The 25,497-nt window shown below is 40.8% G+C and overlaps 1 protein-coding gene across 2 annotated transcripts in view; it reads left to right on the top strand.

The window, feature by feature from the left end:
• ap3b1a (adaptor related protein complex 3 subunit beta 1a) overlaps window positions 1-25,497 on the top strand; it is a 253,817-nt gene that overhangs the window by 154,188 nt on the left and 74,132 nt on the right. For both annotated transcript variants that reach the window (XM_078214962.1, XM_078214963.1), the window contains exons 21-22: window positions 1,755-1,821; window positions 2,221-2,327. In XM_078214962.1, coding sequence (XP_078071088.1) covers window positions 1,755-1,821; window positions 2,221-2,327 — 174 coding nt within the window. The remainder of the gene's footprint in view (window positions 1-1,754; window positions 1,822-2,220; window positions 2,328-25,497) is intronic.

Genomic DNA, 25,497 nt, shown 5'->3' with positions numbered 1-25,497 from the left:
TCCCAGTCCTGCAGGTCCTTGTATGGAATTCATGTCATGAGTTGCGATGTTACTCTTATCTTCAGGATGTTTCTCTCATTCTAACCGATGGATGAGAATTTTCCCCATTATGGCTCTAGGGATATTATTGAAAAGCTTTTTGGCTGCTGTCAGTGCTGGAGAATCGAACACTAGCATAATGAATCTTGAGTCACGGAGGACCTTTCCAATTGCTTAAATGGTTAATCCAGGAAGTAGCTAAACCTACCACACGGTAGCAATAGGGATGCAACAATTGGCTTCAGTATCCTTGGGTTGAGCACAGGAAATTCGGCTCCAATTCTTCCTCAGTAGCCAGCCAGTGACTCTGACTGGAACTGTGCACACATGGGTATTGGATGAGAACAGCATTTGATTCAGCTATCATGTCAACTAAAATTGAGCAGCTTGCCAGCACAGTGTCATTGCTCATATGTGCAGAATGTCACCTTAGGGGAAAATAGCAGAGGAGTTAGAATGCATTAAATGAGTTTTGTGCTTTGGATCCAAAACCTTCAGGAGAGGGATAGCCTGAACACCTTGTTTTTTTTTGTAAGTACCTCACTGGTGAGATGAGGAACAGAGGAATTTCAGAGTAACTTCATTGCCAGTGTTAATGTAAACCTTACTTGTGACTAATAAATAAACTTTATGTCCTATATTGTGGCCAAGAAGAGTCATGTTCCTTGCAGTGCATTAGTCTGAGCTGAACATTGTTCTGGGTATCAATTTTAATTTTAAAATATATTTGATGTTCAAGCTGCAGAATATTTTGTTTCCCGTTTTATCTAAACTTTCATTTAACCTTTAAATTATCTAAAAATAAAAGTGAATTTTAATGCTCAGGGTGGGCCAAGTCACTGCTGAAGAACATGCATCTATTTTTTGTGTGCTCCGTATCAAGTGCTACCAGGTTAGGTGCACCTAAATTTTTATTCTGCCTCCAACTTTCTTTGCTCATCCCAGTGGTATGCCTTAACCTCAACTTCAGAAGAATTTTCCTGATGCTCCAGTGTGACATTTCAATTTCTCACATCAGCTATCCTGAGACTGCTAAATGATGGACTGTTTTCTTTTTGCTGCAGACCCTTGCTCTCCTTAAAACTGTATTGAGACTGTCCAAACTCATTTTCCTTGGGATCCTTTCTGGCGTCAGTAAAAAGTGACTGTCATCTCATCAGTTTGGATAAGATTCAAGTCCAAACCCTAGAGAGATTGAAGTGCACATTTCTAACCAGGTCTACCAACAATTCTTCTAACATATGCAGTAGCAACAAAGAAAAGAATTTGAAATTTTTAGATGAAATTACTGGAACGTCTCGTATCAAATGTTAGATTCTTGATTTGAAAAATGCAGAACCGAGGGCTGTGCAATCTGACAGTATGAACCATGGCCCCTGTAATTTTTAAGATTTACAGAAAAATAAATGTTGTGTAATCTGTTCAACCTCATTGAACTGTATTGATAATTGTGTGGATTTATCAACGTTATGGATACACAGGTCAGAAAGGGATACGAGAACTGCTAACCAACCTTCTGGGGACAATTTTAGCCTTCATTTTGGATGATCGCAGAGTTGCTTTAAGATTTTAATCTTCTGAGTATTGCATTCCTATGTATCTTGATGCATTTACCATTTAGCCACTGTATTTAAACCAGTGCAAATTTAAGTTTATTTTATCTTGTTGACCTGAGTAATAATTGGTGTTGATGAGGCAACCTATTTATTCAACAGAAAGAGGAGAAGACCATGGTCAAGGCTGCTGTCAAGCAGGAAGTTTCACTCCTGGATTTGGTTGATTGTAAGTATTGATGCTAAAACATGAAAAATAATATGTTGGAACGGGGCACTTAATTAAACAGTTGGATAGCTTTTAATTTATGACAAGATTTTGTGGAAATAATCTCTATGACGACTTAATCAGTTGCAATCAATGCGTTGGGGGGCAATTGTAGAAAATGTCTATTGCATTTTGAAACTGTGGTTCAATACCTGTACGATTCCACTTTAATAAAATTGTAGTTTCTAATTTCTGCATTTTGACCATTAATGGAATCTTAATCTATTAACAAAATTGAATAAAAATAAAAATCAGTCCAACAGATTTGTCCAAATATTGCTATAGCTGTCCTTTTTTTGGTTGGGAGTTCAATATATTTCTCTGCATTTCTAATTGAGATTTGCTCTTGTTTTCTTGTAGTTTCTGAAGTGTCAACACCAGTCGCCCTCCCTAAACCAGTAATGGCTTCAAGATTAGCAACTGATTTGGAAGGATTATCACTTTCCAGTACTACTCCTATCATTGATGTAAGTTTATGGGCTGCCAGTGGCTATTTCCTCAGTTTTGAAAGGATTCGTCTAGTTTTCATTTAATCATCCTGGCATCCATGATAACAATGGAGCCATTGACTAATAACAATCAATCTCTCAACAAATAATCTGCAATAGACTCTGACACAATGCGAGGAAACCCCAGTTAACCTGCTCCTTCATCAGGTGAGTGGGAGTTCTGTTCACAAACAGGGCATATAAAGACACAAACTCAATTTACAAAATAATGGTTGGAATGCGAGTCTTTACAGGTAATCAAGTCTTAAAGGTACAGACAATGTGAGTTGGGAGAGGGTTAAGCACAGGTTAAAGAGATGTGTATTGTCTCCAGCCAGGACAGTTAGTGAGATTTTGTGAGCCCAGGCAAGTCATGGGGGTTACAGATAGTGTGACATGAACCCAAGATCCCGGTTGAGGCTGTCCTCATGTGTGCGGGACTTGGCTATCAGTCTCTGTTCAGCGACTCTGCGTTGTCGCGTGTCGTTAAGGCCACCTTGGAGAACGCTTACCCAAAGATCAGAGGCCAAACATCTCTTTAACCTGTGCTTAACCCTCTCTCCACTCACATTGTCTGTACCTTTAAGACATGATTACCTGTAAAGACTCGCATTCCAACCATTATTTTGTAAATTGAGTTTGTGTCTTTATATGCCCTGTTTGTGAACAGAACTCCCACTCACCTGATGAAGGAGCAGCGCTCCGAAAGCTTGTGGCTTGTACTACCACATAAACCTGTTGGACTTTAACCTGGTGTTGTGAGACTTCTCACTGTGCTTACCCCAGTCCAATGCCGGCATCTCCACATCAAACTTAACTGCGCCATGTATTAAAATGATATATCTTGTATCCCAAAATTCAGAGTTGTAAAATTAAAGTTCCCGAAATACAGTTTAACAAGACTGAGAAATGTTCAAAGCCAAAGAGTAATCATTATTTCATTGTACCAAATACATAGAATACATGAGCTTTTTTTTTTAAAGGCTTGTTTCCTTCTTATGTAGAACTTCTGCTGAAGTCTTACAAACTTAATGACTGATAACATGCAGAGGGATTGAGGCGTACAGACCCACTGTTCCCTTAAAATGGCAACACCAATGGATAAGGCGGTCAAGGGGGCTTATGGCTTGCTTGCCTTCATCGGTCTGGGCATAGAATATAAAAAGTGGCAAGTCATGTTGCAACTGTATGGAACTTTGTTTAGGGCACATTTAGGATATTGCATACAGTTCTGGGTTGGCACACTACCAGAAGGATGTGGAGGCTTTGGAAAGGATACAGAAAAGATTTACCTGGATGTTGCTTGGTTTGGAGGGCACGTCAGAGGCTGGGGGGTAACCTGATAGAAATTTACAAAACTATGAGAGGCATAGATAGAATGCTTAGAGTCTTTTCCCCAGGGTAGAAATGTCATTTACTAGGGGACATAGTTTTAAAAGAGGGAATGTTTGAAGGAGATGAGAGGAGAGCTTTTTATACAGAGTGGTAAGTGCCCAGAATGTGCTGCTGGAGGAGGTGATAGAAGCAAACAAAATAGCAGCATTTAAGAGGCATCTTGACAGACACATGAATAGGCAGGGAATCGAGGAATATGGACTGTGAAGAAGCAAAAGTTTAAGAAGGCATGATGTGTTAGTGCAAGCTTGGTGGGCTGAACATCCTGTTCCCGTGCTATACTGTTGTTTGTTCTTCATGAGAATGATTGGTAACCACGATAATAAAAAGGGAAACCTGTGACTTAGATAATTCTGTTGAATATTAGAAGGAACTTGCATCAAGAGCTGTAGATTGGCTTGACAATGATTTCAAGTCCCTTTTGTTACGATCCCCATTGACTTTATAACTGGAGGGATAGATCCCAGAATGGAACCTTGGCTAAAAAGACCGTAACTTTTACTTTTTTATAATACGTGGGGGAACAGAATCATAGGACTGCTAATTAGTTTGAACCACGAGGAAAGAAAATCATGATTATACATGAAAAGTTGGATTATACTACAGTACTCCTTTACTACCCCCGCCCCTTAGTTTAACAAATACACATAAAATTTAAGATTAACATGGATTACAAAGTATACCTTACCTACAACAGCCTCAGTAACACACTGTCCCTTTATGTACACAAATTGGCTGTGGTCAAATACACACACTCTGTCCTGAACCCAAGTCAGTGTCTGTGGATATCTCCTCTGAATCGCCCCAGATGATTGTCACATGAGAGTTTCCAAACACGCTTTAAAATCCTCTTTCACAATAATGTTTTCCATTAGCAGTTTGCCTTCCGAAATCCAGTCCAGGTTTTCTAAATGACTCTTTAAAAAAAAATATTAGATGACAAGGAACTCATTGAAGTTCTAAAGCTGCAGTTTCAGAGCACCCTCAAGGAAGGAGTCGGTTCACCTGAATATGAATCTGTAGTACAACGGCTACCTTGGAAAAACATGTCTCATGTTCTAATTACAGCAAAAGGTGTTGAGAAACTCTCCCATAACATCCACCGAAAGCTTGTGCTCCTGATGACATTCCAAACTAAAACTGCAGCAAATTAATTTGTGCCAATGTTATAATATATCTCCCAACAATCCATAGGTAAAGGAGAACTATCCATCAACGGGCTATTAGCTCATGTCTTTCCAACTTACAAGGAGCCCCCTACTGATCCAGCAAACTACTGACCTATTTCCCTTGCTCGTGTTTGCTGCAAATTAATAGAATATATCTTTAATAGTCAGCTACTGAGACATATTGGAGGGCTGAATATCCTTATTGATGGACAGTGTGTTTTCCACTGAATCACAACTCTTCCTTACTATCTGCAATCTGACCTATAACCTTGATACTTGTGTCACCACAGATCTAGTTAGTTTAACTTTTTCTAAGGATTTTAACCATTAAGATACTGGACAAACTAGATCATTATGGAGTCCGGGAAATACTAAGCAGTGGGTAAGAACATTTCTTATCAAACGGCAACAAAGTTACAGTGAAAGGGAGGGGTCTCAAACTCGAGACCAGCCTTGAGCAGCATGCCCCAAGGTACCATCCTGGGCCCACACCTCTTTAGAAATGATATCCAGCATTGGAACATCAAGCTGGACCAGAGTCTTTGCAGATGTCTGCCAGATCTATAGAGCTATTACTGAAGCAGCAGATGAGGTCAGCCTTCAGGAAGACCTAAATAACCTTGTCAAATGGGCCAATATATGGCAAATGACATTTAACATAAAGTAATAAAAGATGTAGTCCCCAACGACGTAATGCAGGATTTCGCCTTGAAATTATGAAAGAATGCTGTCGCTTCAGAATCCACGTCCAAAATAATTTAAGGTGGAATATACAAAGTCAATATACAGCCTCCAAAGAATCCAAAATTCTTCATAGAATCCCTAATCGGCACCAACCACGCACCCACCAAGGCCCTGTGCCCGTAACCCCACGTATTTGCCCTGCTAATTCCCCTGACACTAAGGGTCAATTTAGCACAGCCAATCCATCTAACCCGCACATCTTCGGCTAATGAAAGGGAACTTCCATCACTTTTCAACCACAGTTAAGGAATGCTATACTGAATATTGGTTAGTCCACACCTAGAGTATAGTGTAACCACTTAGAATCATAGAAAATCCCTGCGGTGCAGAAGGAGGCCATTCAGCCCATCATGTCTGCACTGACTTTCTGACGGCATGCCTTACCCAGACCCTCTTCCTCCAACCTATCCCTGTAACTCTACACATTTTCCCATATACTGTTTAAAAACACTCGTTCTTGAGAACATTCAATGGCGAACAGCTTGTTTCATTACAAACAGTTATTTGCTAGATTCTAATGTCTTCCAGTTGGTTACATTGCTAGGTTGGCAGAGTGTCCAAAACTGAAGAGAAGCCCATAGGTTGACATGTCTCTCTCAAATTTTGGATGAAAATTAAATATTTCCAAGAAGTAGGTTAAGTCCAAAAGTGGCTGAGCTTGAAGCATTCTTAACCAACAGCTCTAACTGTATGCACCTCAAAGTGCTTCCTTTGCTAACTCCTTTTTCCCCCCCCAAGAGGAATTAACGACTGGAACAATTTTTCAATAATCTTAAACTCTATGCCCGCTGAAGATTCATTAAAGGAAAAATCTGTTAACCTTTTTAAAGTAATGTGTCCATGGACTGCATTCATTGTACACCTCCTGTGAAAATACCTGGCGGTAGACTGTGGAGGGAAACTTTGTCAATTACCATGGGACAACCTGATGTCATGAGCGGCACTAGAGGAATCCAAGTTTGTTCTTTATGCGATGAGGTGAATGTACTGAAACCAATTCTAAAGGAAGTATTGGAAAGGTTATATGGTTGCTAGAAAGAGTAGCAAGAACGTACACTAGAATATCTAATTATAATTTCAGCAACAAGCTAATTTGTGTTGAGGTGCTTAATTTTGATACTTCTATAAGTTTTACCTAAATATTTTGTAATATTACCTTGTATCTCAAACCATTCTTATTCTTATTGCTACAAGAGCATTGTAGTTAACATACAATACCACTTATCAAAAAGTTATATGTTCTTAATTGCCTACCTACTGTTTAGATTTTTTTTCTCAAAATTGCATGATTTTGCTTTGATGGAGGAAATAGACATAAATGTGGAAAATAACTTTTTGTTGAAGAAATTCACTTGCCAGGATTTAATATCAGTTTTCTCTCATCTCCTTTCCTGAAAACCTTGAATCCTTGTTGGCTTTATAGCTACTTGGGAACGAGTCACTCTCTGGCACCTCGCCTGAATGGCCTTTCGTAAAGCATAAGCCTTGTCATTGAACATGAACAAGCTATTTTATCATGAGTTTTGTACATGTGGCCGTATCCTCACCCAGCATCACGACATGCACATTTCCAGCAGAAATTACTGAATAATAATTAGGACAGGAAACCTGGCAGGTTTTTTCCTCTGTACTCCGTGACATTGAGTAGAATTGTATGCTACTAGAGCTACTGGTGTGAAATAATGGACTTATCTAATTTGCAACCTTCCTTTCCATACATTTCATGTACTCACAATATAACATATAGAGTCGTAGAGGTTTACAGCATGAAAACAGGCCCTTCAGCCCAACTTGTCCATGCCGTCCTTTTTTTTTTTAAACCCCTAAGCTAATCCCAATTGCCCGCATTTGGCCCATATCCCTCTATACCCATGTAACTATCTAAATGCTTTTTTAAAAGATAAAATTGTACCCGCCTCTACTACGACCTCTGGCAGCTTGTTCCAGATACTCACCACCCTCTGTGTGAAAGAATTGCCCCTCTGGACACTTTTGTACCTCTCCCCTCTCACCTTAAACCTATGCCCTCTAGTTTTAGACACCCCTACCTTTGGGAAAAGATATTGACCATCTACCTTGTCTATGCCCCTCATTATTTTATAGACCTCTATAAGATCACCCCTCAGCCTCCTACGCTGCAGAGAGAGAAGTCCCAGTCTATTCAGCCTCTCCTTATAACTCAATCCATCAAGTCCCGGTAGCATCCGAGTAAATCTTTTCTGCACTCTTTCTCGTTTAATAATATCCTTGGCTGGGTTATGAGGATAAATTAGCCCTTAAATGTAGAATTTGATAATATGGTTTGGAAAGTATCTTGTCCAAATTAAGTCATTGAAAATTGTGATTTTATCTTAACTAGGGTGAAAATGAGAATGTAGAAATAAATGGCAGAGCAGGCTTGATAGGCCACATGGCCTGCTTCCTGCTCCCCAGTATGAAGATGGGCGATCTTCAGCTTCAATTCTACTTTCCTGCCCACTCCCTACACCCCTCAATTTCCTGAGAGATTAAAGACCTATCTCAGCCTTAAATGATGGCGCATCCACAAATTTCTGGGGTAGAGAATTTCAGAGATTTACAATGCTCTGAGTAAAGAAATTTCTCCTCATCTCAATCCTAAATATTTGCTCCTTATCCTAAAACTGTTCCCCCATGCTCTCGAGCCAGCCAGGGGAATCCAACCTCTCAGTTTCTACCCTGTCAAACCCTTTCAGAATCTGGGAATGTGTGACATTATTTTAACTAAATGAATTGCTCACTGACCCAGGTTAGTTTTAAATCAGGAGTTGTGTATCATTATATGATTTGGGATAACACTATTTTCTTTCCCTAATTTCATCACAATTATAAGCATGCTCCTCTCAAAATGGGCTAGGAGATGTTTCAGTGGTATCATGAACATATGAGGTTGTAGATTTAAATCCTTATTATGCCCATGTCAGCTATTTGGGTCTTAGTTATAGCTAAACATTGAAGTCATAGTAGATATAATTGTCCCGGAAATGCTGGTGTTGGCCCTGTAGTGTCAGCACGGGGCTGAGATGCATTAATCATCTGTTTTCTTGGCTTTACGTAACCCAGCAATACAGCAGACCTGGGGTTAAAAATAGATTGAAATTCTCATTAATTTTGCTCCAACCATTTTATATTTTGTTGGTTGCCACTACAGTGTGCAGATTTGGTAGAATATTTAACTGTAGGTGATATTGTGGCCAATTCCATCTTCTCCTTCCCTGGGTAGTTAACTTTCCAGGAACAGTAATCAATGAAAGCACCAGTACCCTTTTGTTGTTTTTGCTGTCTGTCCCAGGATACTGGCATCAATTGAAATGCTCCCACTACTGCTCCTTATAGTTTAGTTAAGGTAAACGAATCAGAATTTCTCAGTACCAAAGGTGCACCTTCAGCTCATCATATCTGTGCTGGCTGGCTGCTAAAGAACCACTTTATTCCATTCCCTTGCCTTTTGTCCATAGCCTTTAAAACTTTTACGTTTCAAATATTTATCCACTTCCCTCTTAAAAACCCATTACGGAATCCACATCTGCCATTCTTGCTGCCCTAACAGCACTTTGCATTAAAATAAGTTATCCTGACTTCTTCCTTCATACTTTTGCTGATATTTAAATATATATTCTCCAGTTACTAAATCATTGAATGAAAACAGTTTACCCAGCTATTAAAGCCCTTCAAAATGTTGTACATCTCTATCGGATCACTTATGAAGCTCCAGTTTCTGCAAGATTATCCTCCCAAACAAAACCATTCATGCAGAGTGACCGGAAATCAATCTTGGGTCTGTCTTGTCCAAGTACCATGTCCCACAATCAATTCATACACTTGACGAGGAATTGAGTACACGTGTCTTTTTTATTATAAGTATTAGCTGTAATTTGTTTAAGCTTTTTAGTCTAATGGCTTGGAATTCTGGAGTTTAGTCCAGTGAGATTAAAGTTGAGGATAAGCAAGAAGCCAGAATCGGAAGAAGATGTATATTGGAGGATTGTAATACTCCCAAGGTAATACTGGCAGGATAGTTTTGATTGAGCTTGAATTTATGTTGGGTGATCGATCAGAATGGTCAAGTCTTAAGCTAACAAAGGTACAAATGAGGGTTTCGGCAGCAGATGCGCTGAGGCAGGCAACATTTTCTTAAACATGAGCACATGTATAACTATCTTAAAGAGACTGCATAGTTCAACAAACAGACTGTACACAACGGGGGGAAAAAACAAGTTGGAAGGAACAGAGGGGTAGTTGGATGATACATAGGAGTAAGTCAGCTGTCTTGGAGCAAATATGTTACAAACCCCTTACAATTGTGTGTTTTGTAATCAGACTAGAACTTGAGGGCACAACCTCAGAGTGAGGGGACGCTCCTTTAAAACTGAGATGAGGAGGAATTTCTTCAGCCAGAGGGTGGCGAATCTGTGGTACTCCTTGCCACAGAGGGCTGTGGAGGCCAGGTCATTGAGTGTATAGACAGCGATAGATAGGTTCTTGATCAATAAGGGGATCAAGGGTTACAGGGAGAAGGCAGGAGAATGGGGATGAGGATCATATCAGCCATGATTGAATGGCGGAGCAGACTCGATGGGCTGAATGGCCTAATTCTGCTCCTATATCTTATGGTCTTATCGGACTCTTGCACTTGGGAGTCTCAAAATGTGATGACATTTGCCCAATATTATCCCAGGGAAGATTGATTGATTATTGTCTCATCAATGAGGTTAGACTAGAGGGAGATGAGGCCAAACAACCAGCAGCGGCTTATCTCAATCTAACATTCTTATCAAATTAATTTCAAGATTTTACCTAAGAATACAGTAACTCTGCCAAATACTGTTTGTTTTAGCTTCAGTTTTAACTTTTCATTTCCAGGTAACATAATTAAAAAGTATATGTGCTTTGACCGTTGACTTTTTGTAAATAATCTTAATGCTCAATTATAACTTTTTAAAACTTACCGCTATTTCCATTGAACCTTGTTCAATGCAAGCTTGATAATTAGCGAGCTACGTTTAGAATTTAGCATTCTTTTATTGGAAAAAAAAGTCTCTTAAATTTCCAGTCAAAAAGGTGAGTACATTCTCATTTTAGTCTATCTCCTTTACTCCTATTCATATAAAAGAACCTTGGCATTGTTTCAGATCAAAATCAGTACAGCTTTGACAGGTGTAATTGGGTTAATTTTGTCTGTTTCTGTTGGATTCCAGATAATTCTTTATTGGTAGGTCCTCGTGTTTTTTGTTTAAAGCAGGCTATGAAAAAGTAGGTCAAATTGTACCGTTAAATAAGTGTTGCTCATTAGTGGATCAATAAACATTGGTGCAATATGTAGGGCAGCTTCACATCAATACAATTTGGCATGAATTACACTCTGCTATCTTGGAGGGTTCATGTTTCCTTTTCATTTGCTATCTGTGGAATGCATTTAATCAGTTACAAGACCTTTCTGGAGGTTGATAACTTTAATATCTGTTGTAATTTTATTGTTTTAATCCCACTATATAAAAGGCAACTGCTTGTCTATCTATAGGTCTTTTCTTGTTAATCCTGAGACAGTGAATTAACCTTCAATTACAACTGTTGGAATTGAAACAAGCCTTGAATCTGCCAGGAACTGCTGCCTTTTGCCACACGATTGCAATGAAAATGTTGAGGGCTGCTGAATAATGCCACAAAAAATGAGATCTATCGATTCAGAGCATGATTTAACACTTCAATTTAAATTCTGTTTTCAGTACCCATGGGGGTTCTTTGATACTGTATATGTAGCACTGGTTCTGGATAATACGAAACGCTGCTGTATAAATCACCTTCCTATGTAAATATGACTGATCTACTTCATAATGCAGACTTTGAAGGCCTAAGAGATTTCTTTTTTGGAGCAGGAGGAAGACGAGAGTGGACATACTTATTTTGGGCTCCTTTGGAAGAGAATGTAACTATTCGAATATACCTGAGAAATGGAGTATATAAACTGAGGAATCAAATCTAGCTTCTGAATCCCTCGTTTCCCAAACGCCATTCTTTCAAGCATGTGAGAGAATTAAGTCCTATTCTATCTGTTTGAATAACTTATCAAGCAGCAAACAGCCCAGGCGATGATCTTGATATCTTGATATTGCAACAAGTTAAAATAGCCTCGTAGAAACATAGAAAATAGGAGCAGGAGGAGGCCATTCGGCCCTTCCATTCATTCTGATCATGGCTGATCATCCAAGTTAATAGCTTGAGTTCCACCCCCCCCCCCCCCCCCCAAATATCCTTTGATTCTTATTGCCATAAGAGCTATATCTAACTGCTTCTTGAAAACATTCATTGTTTTGGCCTCAACTGCTTTCTGTGGTAATGAATTCCACAGTTGACCACTCTCTGCGAGCAAAAAAATTCTCATCTCTTTCCTAAACGGTCTACGCTACATTCACAGACTGTGACTCCTGGTTCTGGACACACCCACAATCGGGAACTTCCTTCCTGCATCTACCCTGTCCAGATTGTTAGAATTTTATAGGTTTCTATGAGATCTTCCCTCATTCTTCTGAACTCCAGCGAATATAATCATAACCGATTCAATCTCTCCCCCCTACGTCAGTCCTGCCATCCCAGGGATCAGTCTGGTAAACCTTCTCTCACTCTTTCTCTCGAGGAAGAACATTCTTCCTCGGATAAGGAGACCAAAACTGCGCACAATATTCCAGGTAGGCCTTACCAAGGCACTGTATAATAGTATTGTCCCCTGATTTGTGCCTCTGGATAAACTAATTTGCTCTCATTATAAAATTTTTGGTAACCTCCATGAAGATTGATCATGGGAGCAATAGTAAGATGGTCATGATACTGAAGTGATAATCCAGGGGCCTGAACTAATGATCTGGAACTTGAATTCAAATACCACCATGGCAGCTGGGGAATTTAAGTTCAATTAATAAATAAATCCTGAATTAAAATGGTAACCATTTAATTCCTGAATTGTCATTAAAACCCTATCTGGTTCACCTTTAGGGAAAAAAATCTTCCCTCCCCCTTCACTCTGCGTCATATGTGACGCCAGAACCACTGCAATGTGGTTGGCTCTTAACTGTCCTCTGAAATGGCTCAGCGAGCCACTTTGTTTCAAGCAAAGTAGGGATGAGCGGTATATGCCAGCCTTGACAGTGATGCACACATCTTGTGAATGTACTTAAAAGAAACAAAACCGGTGATCCATGCAGGCCATTTGGATCAAAACGCAAACACAGCTGGTTTGCTTGTTCCACTAGCAAACTGTTGTGGTCTTGGGCCCAACTTCCATAATTTTGACAGGTGCATAGCGGTGTTCCTGTCAATGATCACTCCTAGCACCAGGCTACATTGTTATAGTTAGTTCAAGTATCTCTAAATGAGGTTTCCCCCCACAGTCTGAAAGACGTGCTGGTTAGGTACATTGACCCGAACAGGTGGCGGAGTGTGGCGAAAAAGGGGAATTTCTGGGGACTCAGTTTCTGGGGACTTTGCACAGATACTTCGCTGAGAACCTTGGAGAGCCACTCATTCTCAGCTCCAAAGATGTCCATAATTCTACTGCTCTGTACCAGGTTGACTTATTTTATTCATTTTACGGGATGTGGGCGTCGCTCGCTGGGCCAGCATTTACTGTCCGTCCCCAACTGCCCTCCATTTCAGAGGGCATTTGAGAGTCAACCACCTTGCTGTGGATCTGGAGTCACATGTAAGTCAGACCAGGTAAGGATGGCAAATTTCCTTCCCTAAAGGACATTAGAACATGCAGAGTCAAAATGAATTCTTGGAACAAGATCTAGGTACCAGTCACAGAATGGCAGTGTGTCTGGGTACAAACCCTCAACGGCCACTGAAATTTGGATACTGAGTGCATCATATCCCAGATCAACTTCATAGATTCTGCCCTTTACTGTTAGAGGAATGCCCAAGAGGATGTGGTCAGATTTAAATATACTTTCTGTCCTTGTCAGATCGGGGCATTTAGGGAAGTGATCCAGAGCCCATTATTACCGTGCCTAGTATTACTGTCCCATCAGACTCACTGCACAGAAGTGTGAGAGCTGCCTGAGATGCACAGACTCACAAAACTCACATTGCTATTAGCAAGCAAATATCATAATCACCCTCTTCCTAGCAAAAACCTGGATTTGGCACCTATGAGTCATGTGCCAGTCACAGCATATGCTGTCTGGTTTATGTCTATAATTGGGAAGATATTGAGCAGCCTGGACCTCGTTTCTGGTTATTTATGCGTATTTGTGTCTCAGACCTGACAGTGGCACTAGGGAGGGACAGAAAGGCTAATTCCATTGAAAACACGCACTATCATTGGTTCTCACTTTGGACCTGAAGGATGTACATGACTGTGTACAAGGACACCCACTTAAGCCATCGGGGTTTTCTTTGTAAATGCTGCCTTGAGAATGTGCACCTGTTATGTATTTATGAAAACTACAGTGAAACTTTTTCTAAATCTTTTAATTTAAGCATTTGTTTGTACCCAGTTGTTGCATGCTCGCTTTCCTCTTCCAGCTTGTAATTTATTAGTGACGTTTAGATTCTTGCATTAAGGGGAGGAAAAGAAATGCTTAGATATGTAAAGTGAGTTGGTTTGAAAAGGATACTGAACCAGTAGGTTGTAGATCTCTCCGATACTTTTGTCACATGGTTCTGGATGATTAATTCAACTTTGTGGGTGATTAATTATAATGTGCTCTTTCTTATGCAGAAAATAATTGAATGTGTTATTTGTTAAGGACCTACAGTTAAATAATGAGGCCACACAAAATGGGCAGAAAAGCAAGTATGGATTTTATTTTAAAACAATACTTGATTTTTTTTAATGTTATGTGTAGTTTCTTTTTTGGATTAGGATGGTTTTATTTTTTAATCGTGATCTGTCATGTTGTTGGCAGGTGATAAATGCAATAGAGGTCTTTTAAGATTAACTCAGTTTTATTATTTAAATAAGAAAAATTAGTCTCAAGGGCTGGACCATATCTGCAATAAAATTGTACTTAAACTGTGTGGCACATTGGGGAATCCTTTACATTAAGCAAAGAAAGTTTAGATATTTAACCTTCAGTATGCACTATAGTAAAAACTGCGGTTTCGCATCTAAATGAAGGAAAAGGTTGAAGAGATTTTGAGAGATTTTTGAGTGAAAACATTTATATTTTGGAGAATTAAAATGTTCATCAATTGAATGTGCTGCTTTCTTTTTGCTCATAAAATGTAAGCTTAGAAATGGTTCTGGGTATATAGCTCACCCTTTTAGAAAATTATTACATGGCGATCACTAGTGTTTTAGATTAACCCACTTATTGTGTTTGAAAACCTCCTGGCCAACATGCAGTTTCTAATAACATTTTGACATTAGGAGCTCTAGGAAAATAGTATTTAAGCCCCTCTTGGTGTGGGCAGTTGATAACTTTTCATTCATAATTAGGTCATAGTGAATCAAGAGACATTTCAGGGAAATTGAACTGTCAGTGGGTAGAAACAAGCATTTGACCTCATCACATTGAGTGGGGCCCATCATAATTTGTTCATTTGGTGCCCATCAGCCCAGCCTCATCTCTCATACGCCACCTTGCTGACCTTCCCTCTCCAATTCCGCTTGGTTCAGCTTTAATTATGACTCAGCAGACCCGAAGAAATATTGCAGCCTGCTCTCGAAAACCCTGAACTGCCACTCACCAAAAGATTGGTTTTTAACAGGTAATAAATGCCCAGAGGAAATGGTGCTGTATGTTGCACACACACGCGTACACTGTCTACTTTCTCGCTCCTTTAATTTTATGTTGATGGTGGCAGGGACTTTTTTTTTGAATGCTTCCATTTACTTTAACTGCAATCCTATTCAAAAGATTACATATAACATGCACATCTGCACATTACAATTTATATATGAATCCGTGACGCCTCCACCTCAGAATTCACACCTCTTCATTAAATCTCAATCTTGCACATTGCTCGTTTTCATACTCCACTGTCTGCTTTTTCCTCGTCCTCTTTACCCTAACGGAGTATCTCCCTAATGCCACCGCATCACCCCCAACTCACCATCCCCAACCCCCAACTCACCATTCCCAACCCCCAACTCTGACATTTTCACTTTCCACACTGACTGTTTTTATGGGTTGTTTGAGTGAAATTGTGTAATTAGTGCTGAAGTTTAAGCCATTTTATGTTCTCATCTCTTTTGCCTGATAACTGAATTATGACTCAAAAACTAATTTCACATTGCATCCTTTTCTTTAAAGTAACCTTACTGATCTTTATATTTATTTCCAAAATTCTGCTAATAATCCCATATTTAAAGACTGATAGTCAGAAGCTTGAATTTTTAGCATTTCTTTTTTTATTTGCTTCTGATCACCTGGACTATTCCATCTCAAAGTAGAACAGCTTCCCACTATGAGCAATGTGTAAACACAGTCTGTTCAGTGGATTTTAATTTTTTTCAATTCATTCTTGGGATGAGTGTGTCGCTGGCAAGGCAAACATTTATTACCCATTCCTAATTGCCCTTGAGAAGGCGGCACGGTAGCACAGTGGTTAGCACTGCTGCTTCACAGCTCCAGGGTCCCGGGTTCGATTCCCGGCTCGGGTCACTGTCTGTGTGGAGTTTGCACATTCTCCTCATGTCTGCGTGGGTTTCCTCCGGGTGCTCCGGTTTCCTCCCACAGTCCAAAGATGTGCAGGTTAGGTTGATTGGCCAGGTTAAAAATTGTCCCTTAGAGTCCTGAGATGCGTAGGTTAGAGGGATTAGTGGGTAAAATATGTGGGGGTAGGGCCTGGGTGGGATTGTGGTCGGTGCAGACTCGATGGGCCGAATGGCCTCCTTCTGCACTGTAGGGTTTCTATGTTTCTATGTAAGGTGGTGAGTTGCCTATTTGAACTGCTGCAGTACCTATGGTTAGGGTACAACCACGGTGTGGTTAAGGGCAGAGTATTAATTTATACATGGGACATACCTGAAATTTATAATATGGAAATTAGCCATTCAGGCCAAGCAGTCCATGTTAATGTTTGCTCTCCATCCAAACAAATAATCCTGCCACATTTGCTTATCCTGTTCCTATGACCGCCATCAGCCTTTTTGAATGATATCCTTTTCTCCATGTGTTAGTTCTGTTCTGTCAAGTGACCTTCAAGAATAAATGAGATTACAACTGAATTACTATGGTAATCAATACATTCAACCCTTTCTTTGGGGTCTGGGGCAGCTGGTGGAAGTTGGGTTGACAGGGCAAAATGTTTGAACGTGCTGATTTTTATTGTGGGCCACAAGTCTTCATGAAGTTCCTCCAATCTCATCTACTTGAGGGTTTTATCGACTCTGGCATTACACCAGGAGCTCAGTCTGGGCAGTAAAGTTGACCTTTGTTCCTGGTATGAAGTGGGCAGGCTCCTCTTACCTGGAAGAGAGCACAGAGATCAAGCCAATTGCCAACTCAAAGTGACCTCATTCGAAGCAACCTGCTCATTTTGGGATTGGAAGTACAGCAGGGTGATTAATTTTTATTGTCCTGCAGCAGCTCCCTTTCGTGTGGCAAGGACATTTTTTTCAGCAGCTGCAGCAGCAAGACCAAATATTGGAAGTCTTTAAATGTTCCCAATACTTAACGCTGCAGTCGAAATGAGTGCAATGCCTGTTTTCAATTTTCTCCTCCCTGGTGCTTAGGATTTCTTTAAGTTACACTCCAAATATTTGTCTCCTAACCCCTCGTCCTAATTGGAGGGTGGCGACAACACAATCCAGATTGAAATGATATTGGAGCTTGTAACTGAATCGTCTGACCCTAATCTGCCTTTGTTATTGACGTCTGTGCCTGTTTCTACATTGCAACTCAAAGGGCCACTCGCTGATCAGAAATGCCAACCAACAAGCATTAAGTCAGCACCTCAATTTCCTCGGCCATTTTGTGCCACTACTGCCTGTTTTTAAGCACAGTAAGAAGTCTCACAACACCAGGTTAAAGTCCAACAGGTTTATTTGGTAGCAAATACCATAAGCTTTCGGAGCTTGCTGCTCCTTCGTCAGATGGAGTGGTCTCTGTTCTCCATCATGGAGACCACTCCATCTGACGAAGGAGCAGCAAGCTCCGAAAGCTTATGGTATTTGCTACCAAATAAACCTGTTGGACTTTAACCTGGTGTTGTGAGACTTACTGTGCTTACCCCAGTCCAACACAGGCATCTCCACATCATGTTTTTAAGCACACCATGGGACAACAAGCAAATTAAATTTGCCCCACTGTGCTATCCCGTACCACTTCATGTTCCAAAAGATTTCATCTGGCCTAGCCCAATGGAAGTAACCTTGTGTGCAGGGTGAGAAGGTGGCACAGAAGACCAGAATTATATCGATGAGGATGTTAAGCCTAGTCAGAGAATGGGCAAGCCAGAACTTTGAAATAAGGAATCAGTTCCTGTGCCATTTTCTCAGCTCCAATCTTATAAAATAAAATGGGGAATATCACTTTACACCGGACTGCATTCGAGAGGCTTGGGCTAATCAATGATGAGTAACGTTAATGCCAGGCAACTACCAGACTCTGGCCATCTACAACTAGAGAGAATGAAGCCAGCTTCCCTTGATGTTCAACAGCATTACCTATGCTGAATCCCACACTATCAGCATCTGGAATTTAATCACAAACCGGAAACTTAACTGGACCAGCCATATGAATACTATGTCTACAAGAGCAGGTCAGAGGCTGGGAATTCTGCAGTGAGTAACTCATTTTCTACTCCCTAAAGCCTATACATCATCTACAATACAAGTCAAGAGAGTGATGGGATACTTCCCTGGATGAGTACAGTTCCAATAATAACCAAATCTTGACACTATCCAGAATACAGCCGCCCACTTGATTGTCATCCCATCCATCATAACTATTCGTTTTGTCCACCATCAGTGCACAATGGTTTCAGTTTGAACATCTACAAAGGTGCACTGCAGCATCTCTTGAAAGCAACTTCTAAGTAAACAACCTCTACCGCCTAAAATAACAAGGGCAGCAGACACACGGGAGCATCATGCACCATCCCGACTTGGAACCATACAGTCATTCCATCACTGTTGTTGGATCAAAATCTAGGAACACATTCCCAAACACCAAATGGAATGCACTGGTTCAAGAAGGTGGCTCACCACCACCTTCTCGAGGGCAGTTAGTGATGGGCAACACATGTTGGCCTTCCAAGTGGCTCTTATATCCCAAGTACAAATTAAGAAAAAAACTTGGGGAAAGAAATCAACAAATAATCAGAATTAATCTCTAATAGATCCTGCAATTCTCATAGAGCCAATCATGGATCCATTGTGATCAATTTCTAACTTACTCCAAGGCTACACACAGAAACTAGAAGCAGGAGTAGGTCATTTTGCATCCTTTTTGCATCCTGCTCCACCATTCAATATGATCCTGGCTGTACCTCTATCTCAATGCCATATTCCCGCTTTCTCCCCATATTCCTTAGTGCTATTAAAATCTAAAAGATTATCCATCTCTTTCTTGAATACATTCAGTAACTTGGCCCCTGCAGCTTTCTTTGGTAGAGAACTCCACAGGTTCATTATCTTTTGAGTCTCAGTCCTAAATGGTCTACCCTGTATCCTAAGGCTGTATCCCCTGGTTCTAGATTCCCCAACCCAGGGAAAACACCCAGTCTGTCCAGTCCTGTTAGAATTTTATGTTTCAATCCGATCACCTCTCATCCTTCCAAACTCTAGTGAATACAGGTCCAGTTGAACCAATCTCTCCTCTTAGGTCTGCCCCAGTATCAGGCTAATGCACCACCACTGCGCTCCCTCAAAGGCAAGTATATCCTTTCTTATGTAGGGAGACCAAAAGCACATGCAATACTCCAGGTGTGGTCTGACCAAAGCCCTGTAAAACTGCAGTAAGGCCTCTCTACTTCTGAATGCAAATCCTCTTGCAATGAAGGTTCACACACCATTTGCCTTCCTGACTGCGTGCTCCTGCTCCACCTGCCTTTCCACATCCATTGACTGGTGTATAAGGTCACCCAGATCCCTTTACACATCGACTCTTCCCAATATATCATTTAAATAATGCTCTTCCTTTACGTTTTACATACCAAAATGTATAACTTCACATTTGGACACATTGTACACACAACAGTATATTTTCTCATGCCAGTTCAGGAAAGTTCTTGGTGTCATAACATTAAACGTGCATTCAATTATGTAACTGTTTATGCTGGGAATTTGTTTTTAACAGCCATGGAAAATCTAAATGTGCATACGGGTGTGGATCAAAAACCAAACCTGTGTGTCTGAGCACATCGTAGCATTTGACTCTTACCTGCTGTGTAAGATAGGTTTTATACTCAGGGAAACGCTTGTTTACTGGTACTGTCACTGGGCTAGTAATTGAGAGACCCAGGCTAAGGACATGAGTTCAAATTCCACCATGGCATTATTAAATATGGAATGAAAAGGTAGTCTCATGGTGACCATTAAGCCATCATAGTTTGTCGTAAAAACCTGCCTGGTTCACGAATGTTCTGCAGGTAAGGAAATCTGTCATCCTTATCTGGCCTGGCCTACATGTGATTCCAGACCCACAGTATTGTAGTTGACTCATAGCTGCCCTCTGCAATGGCTTAGCAAGCCACTCAGTGCAAGGGCAATTAAGGATGGACAATAAATGCTTGCATAGCAACACCTACATCCCATGAAAGAATACATTTTTAAAAATGCGATATTGATAGTAGAATTTTCTGTTATTTCCCCCTCAAACATTGTATTACACTATTTTTGTGGTTGAAAACTGTTTTATTCCTTCTAACCATACAGGTAATAGTTCATATCCGGTGTCTTTGCAAAGACTATTATTTTTACATTTTATTCTTTCTGTATTCGGGGAATGTCAGGCAGTCAATTTATTATTCATAATGTAAATCAGCACTAAATTAATTTCCTATTTTCTTTGGTCAGTATTGCAGGGTTTAAAATGAGGATCAAAATCTGACATTCAACCTATTTGCACAGTTTAAGTTGACTTGGGTTATAATAAAATTCAGTGGCACCAGCAAGAAAAGGGGCATCAAGCCCTAAATGTGATAAAGTTATACAAGTGGTAGAAACAGGGAGGAAAAAAATGTTTTCATTGGAAATCAGGAGAAACAATAGGTTACATTGGAAACAACAAATCTCTACCTATTAACTGATGAGGTAACGATAGTTGAAGCAACTAGGTTTAAAAGAATTGAAACTTCAGAATAAAAATTCAGATAAAAGATCAACAGCTGGTGTCATATTCCAAGTTCACTTAGAAATTATGTTGTAGATCTTTTTCAGTGTGTGCAGCCTTTATAATGCAACAGTTTGGTTTTTATAAGAATATCCAGCAATTGAGTGTACAGTGTGGCTCATAGATTAAATCTTAACACCCACCTCCACTCAGCAGAGGGCTGTACTTTGTTTTCATTCATCAACAACAACAACTTTCAAAAATAGCACCTGTAATTCATAAACCTGTAATGTTTGCAGGCATAAAAAAACAAATTCTAACACCAAGCCATGCAAGGAGATATTTCAGGTGACCTGAAGCACAAACTGAAAGTTTTTAAGGATTGTCTTTCCTCAAAGAAAGCAAAGCAGAGAGACAAAGGGGTGTAGAGATAGAATTCCAGAGTTTGCAGCCTACGTAAGTAAAAGCATGGCCCCCAAAGGTGGAGCACTTATAATTGGCAATGTGCAAGTGGCCAGAATTAGAGGAGCACTGGGAGACAGTGGAGAAGTATTATTGTCACTGGGCTACTAATCCAGAGACCCAGGGTAATGCTCTGGGTACTCTGGTTCAAATCCCACCGTGGCAGATGGTGAAATTTGAATTCAAGAAAAATCTGTGCTTATAAGTCCAATGATGATCTTGAAATGATTGTCGTAAAAACCCACCTGGTTCACGAATGTACTTTAAGGAAGGAAATCTGCCATCCTTACCTTGTCTGGCCTACATGTGACTCCAGACCCACGGCAATGTGGTTGACTCTTAAATGCCCCCTCTGAAATGCTAAGCCACTCAGTTCTTGGGGCAATTAGAGATGGGCAATACATGCTGGCCCAGCCAGCGATGCCCACATCCCATTTAAGAATCAAAAAAGTATTGATGATTTGACTTGTACTTAAGATGATCCTGAGATGTTATCACTAAAGGCAATCTGCAATTAGCAAAGGCTGACGGTTGGAGTTCAAATTATTTTCATAGAAAAGTGGAAGTCTTGTATGGGTCGGTTCTCATCCAAGCTGATCTTAAATGGGGATCTGCAGTGCCAATTATGTTCCATTGTTTTGAATTGCTAATGATACCAAAGGGCACGGTGCACTGTGTCCATTAATATTGTTTGTCAGATCATTGGAAATGTTCCCATGCTTAATCACAAACTCAGTAATTGGATTTTCGTTGCTTGCATTTATTTTCCCCGCACAACCATTATTTCATTATTGTTCAAAATATTTTTTCAAATTCCTATAATAAACATTTAAATTTAAAATTTTGCATAGTGCTTGCCTAATGCTGTTTAGATAAAATCGCTCAGGAGGAAAAACCATGTACAAATAAAAACAGGTTTGCGCCTGATTTATAGATGAAGTAAAATAAAAATTGTTACTTCTTGCAAAATGTCAACAGTAATATATTGGAAAGAATTATGTGGTCTTATCAAAATGTTTCCTAGAGCTTTAAAAAGTATTCCAAATTACTTTAAATGGTGCTGTTCAACTAGTTTGTAAAATTTATAGTTAAGTGGATAAGCCTACCAGCTCACGGTTATAAGTCTAAATTTTCTCTCCAATATAATGGCAACGGAGGATTAAGCATAAGACTTTTGTTGAGTGCTATATTCTGCTCGTAGTGAAGCGCCTAAATACCTCTCATTGGGAGGTTATAGGTAGCTCACCCAGTCTCGATTGCCATCATGCTTCCCATCCCTTCCACCTCCCCCCTTGGCAAAACCACCTAAGCAGTCTTCCCCACACGCATAGCAAGCATTTAAGGTATTGGCATGTGAATTTAGCAATGGATATATTAGAAAACTTGTTGCAAGTTTCTGATCGCAGCACAGAGCCTCCCTCACTCGTTTGGAATCCAGATCAGAGATCGGACTTTAACATTACAGGACTGGCGTCGTGTCCATCACTTCTGGCTAGCTAGTGTCAAAGCACTACCATATTGGGAACTGGCTGAACCTGATGCAGAAATGTTCCGTTTTGAGTTCCTGTATTTGCTTTCCTCCTATCGTGAAAACAAATCATTGTGATCACAAAAAAAGTAAGCTAAAGTTGGTTATTTATGTAATTCACCTTCCCCAGTGCAATAAATGGACTGTTCAGTGATGTTTATAACCTGTTCTGTGGTGCATACTTTCATTTTTTTTAATGCTTGGGATTGGCTAATACAGAGTTAGGCATCAGTTTTCATTTTTGCATCCAGTCTTCAACCTGATGCGATGAAAGTAGAACATAATTTCCTTCTACAAACCCATCTCTCCTTGAAGCTAGTGATGCCTTTCAGAACATCATTATTCAGTATTGTTATCATAGCCTTGTAATCACTTTAACCCCTGTTGTTATCACCGTAAGTCCTGAGATGATTGCCTTTGCCTTGATTTGGTTAGCTCATTACAACTCAATGATAGCAGTCTGCTTGTTCTTTGCAACTACTTGAATCCTGTGACGGAGCTAGGGATGCGTTAGATCAGGATGGGAGACAGACATTTGCATCAACTGCAAAGAACAAGTGGGCTGCTAGCTATCAAGTTTCCCCACACGCTTACTCCTGACTGAGGCAAAGGGACCGCATGGGACCTTCAACCGATGCTATACACTAGATACATCGATGACATTTTCTTCCTTTGGACTCATGGTGAACAATCACTGAAACAACTCTATGATGACATCAACAAGTTCCATCCGACCATCAGACTCACCATAGACTACTCTCCGGAATCGGTTGCATTCTTGGACACACGCATCTCCATTAAGGACGGTCACCTCAGCACCTCACTGTACCGCAAGCCCACGGATAACCTCACGATGCTCCACTTCTCCAGCTTCCACCCTAAACACGTTAAAGAAGCCATCCCCTACGGACAAGCCCTCCGTATACACAGGATCTGCTCGGATGAGGAGGATCGCAACAGACACCTCCAGACGCTGAAAGATGCCCTCATAAGAACAGGATATGGCGCTCGACTCATTGATCCACAGTTCCAACGCGCCACAGCGAAAAACCGCACCGACCTCCTCAGAAGACAAACACGGGACACAATGGACAGAGTACCCTTCGTTGTCCAGTACTTCCCCGGAGCGGAGAAGCTACGGCATCTCCTCCGGAGCCTTCAACATGTCATTGATGAAGACGAACATCTCGCCAAGGCCATCCCCACACCCCCACTTCTTGCCTTCAAACAACCGCACAACCTCAAACAGACCATTGTCCGCAGCAAACTACCCAGCCTTCAGGAGAACAGTGACCATGACACCACACAACCCTGCCACAGCAACCTCTGCAAGACGTGCCGGATCATCGACACAGATGCCATCATCTCACGTGAGAACACCATCCACCAGGTACACGGTACATACTCTTGCAACTCGGCCAACGTTGTCTACCTGATACGCTGCAAGAAAGGATGTCCCGAGGCATGGTACATTGGGGAAACTATGCAGACGCTGCGACAACGGATGAATGAACACCGCTCGACAATCACCAGGCAAGACTGTTCTCTTCCTGTTGGGGAGCACTTCAGCGGTCACGGGCATTCAGCCTCTGATATTCGGGTAAGCGTTCTCCAAGGCGGCCTTCGCGACACACGACGGCACAGAGTCGCTGAGCAGAAACTGATAGCCAAGTTCCGCACACACGAGGACGGCCTCAACCGGGATATTGGGTTCATGGCACACTATTTGTAACCCCCACAGAGTTTCACTGGCTGTCTTGTCTGGAGACAATACGCATCTTTTTAGCCTGTCTTGATGCTCTCTCCACTCACATTGTTTTGTTTCTTAAAGACTTGATTAGTTGTAAGTATTCGCATTCCAACCATTATTCATGTAAATTGAGTTTGTGTCTTTATATGCTCTGTTTGTGAACAGAATCCCCACTCACCTGAAGAAGGGGCTTGCAGCTCCGAAAGCTTGTGTGGCTTTTGCTACCAAATAAACCTGTTGGACTTTAACCTGGTTTTGTTAAACTTCTTACTGTGAGGCAAAGGAATTCAGGGGAGGCGTTTTATGAGAGGTTTCAACAGCTGTAGTTTGTGCCAAGTCCAATTCATTCATGAAGATTAGGTATGAAGAATATTTGGATTCACTGGATGTATCAGGAAATACAAACATTGATGTGACATTTTCTTTAAGTCCACCCTCCCCCATGTTTGTTCAGGGTAGCTGCAGGCTGTTGCTAAAATCCTGGTTAGCCCCTCATAAATTTAGTCGCTGGCTCTCGAGAGTGAAATGAGTTGTGCAGTCCCAAGCTGCTGCTGTTGGCTTTCACCCTGCAGCAGAAAACTGCCTGTAATGTTGCACAAATTGAAAATCTTCAAACTCAGGCTAAAGGAGACTGGTGTGGCAAACACAAATTGTCACACTGGGCTATTTTCTGTGTTCAAGACGTATGGCAAATTGTAAGAAGATTATCCTTCAAAGCTATACCATGTATAGCGAGGGTTGTAATTGATGCCTTTACAGCTTCCTAACTCTGGGTAAGGCTATTAAAGGATATGAAAATGTTCCCCCCCTCCCCCATTGTATCCCTCTACCTGCAATGAAGTTTATCCCGCAGGAAAGTAGAAAA

Source organism: Mustelus asterias, chromosome 6 (assembly GCF_964213995.1).
Source record: "Mustelus asterias chromosome 6, sMusAst1.hap1.1, whole genome shotgun sequence".
NCBI lineage: Eukaryota > Metazoa > Chordata > Chondrichthyes > Carcharhiniformes > Triakidae > Mustelus > Mustelus asterias.
The sequence above is the reverse complement of the archived record's forward strand: the minus strand, read 5'-3'. Positions and strand labels throughout refer to the sequence as shown.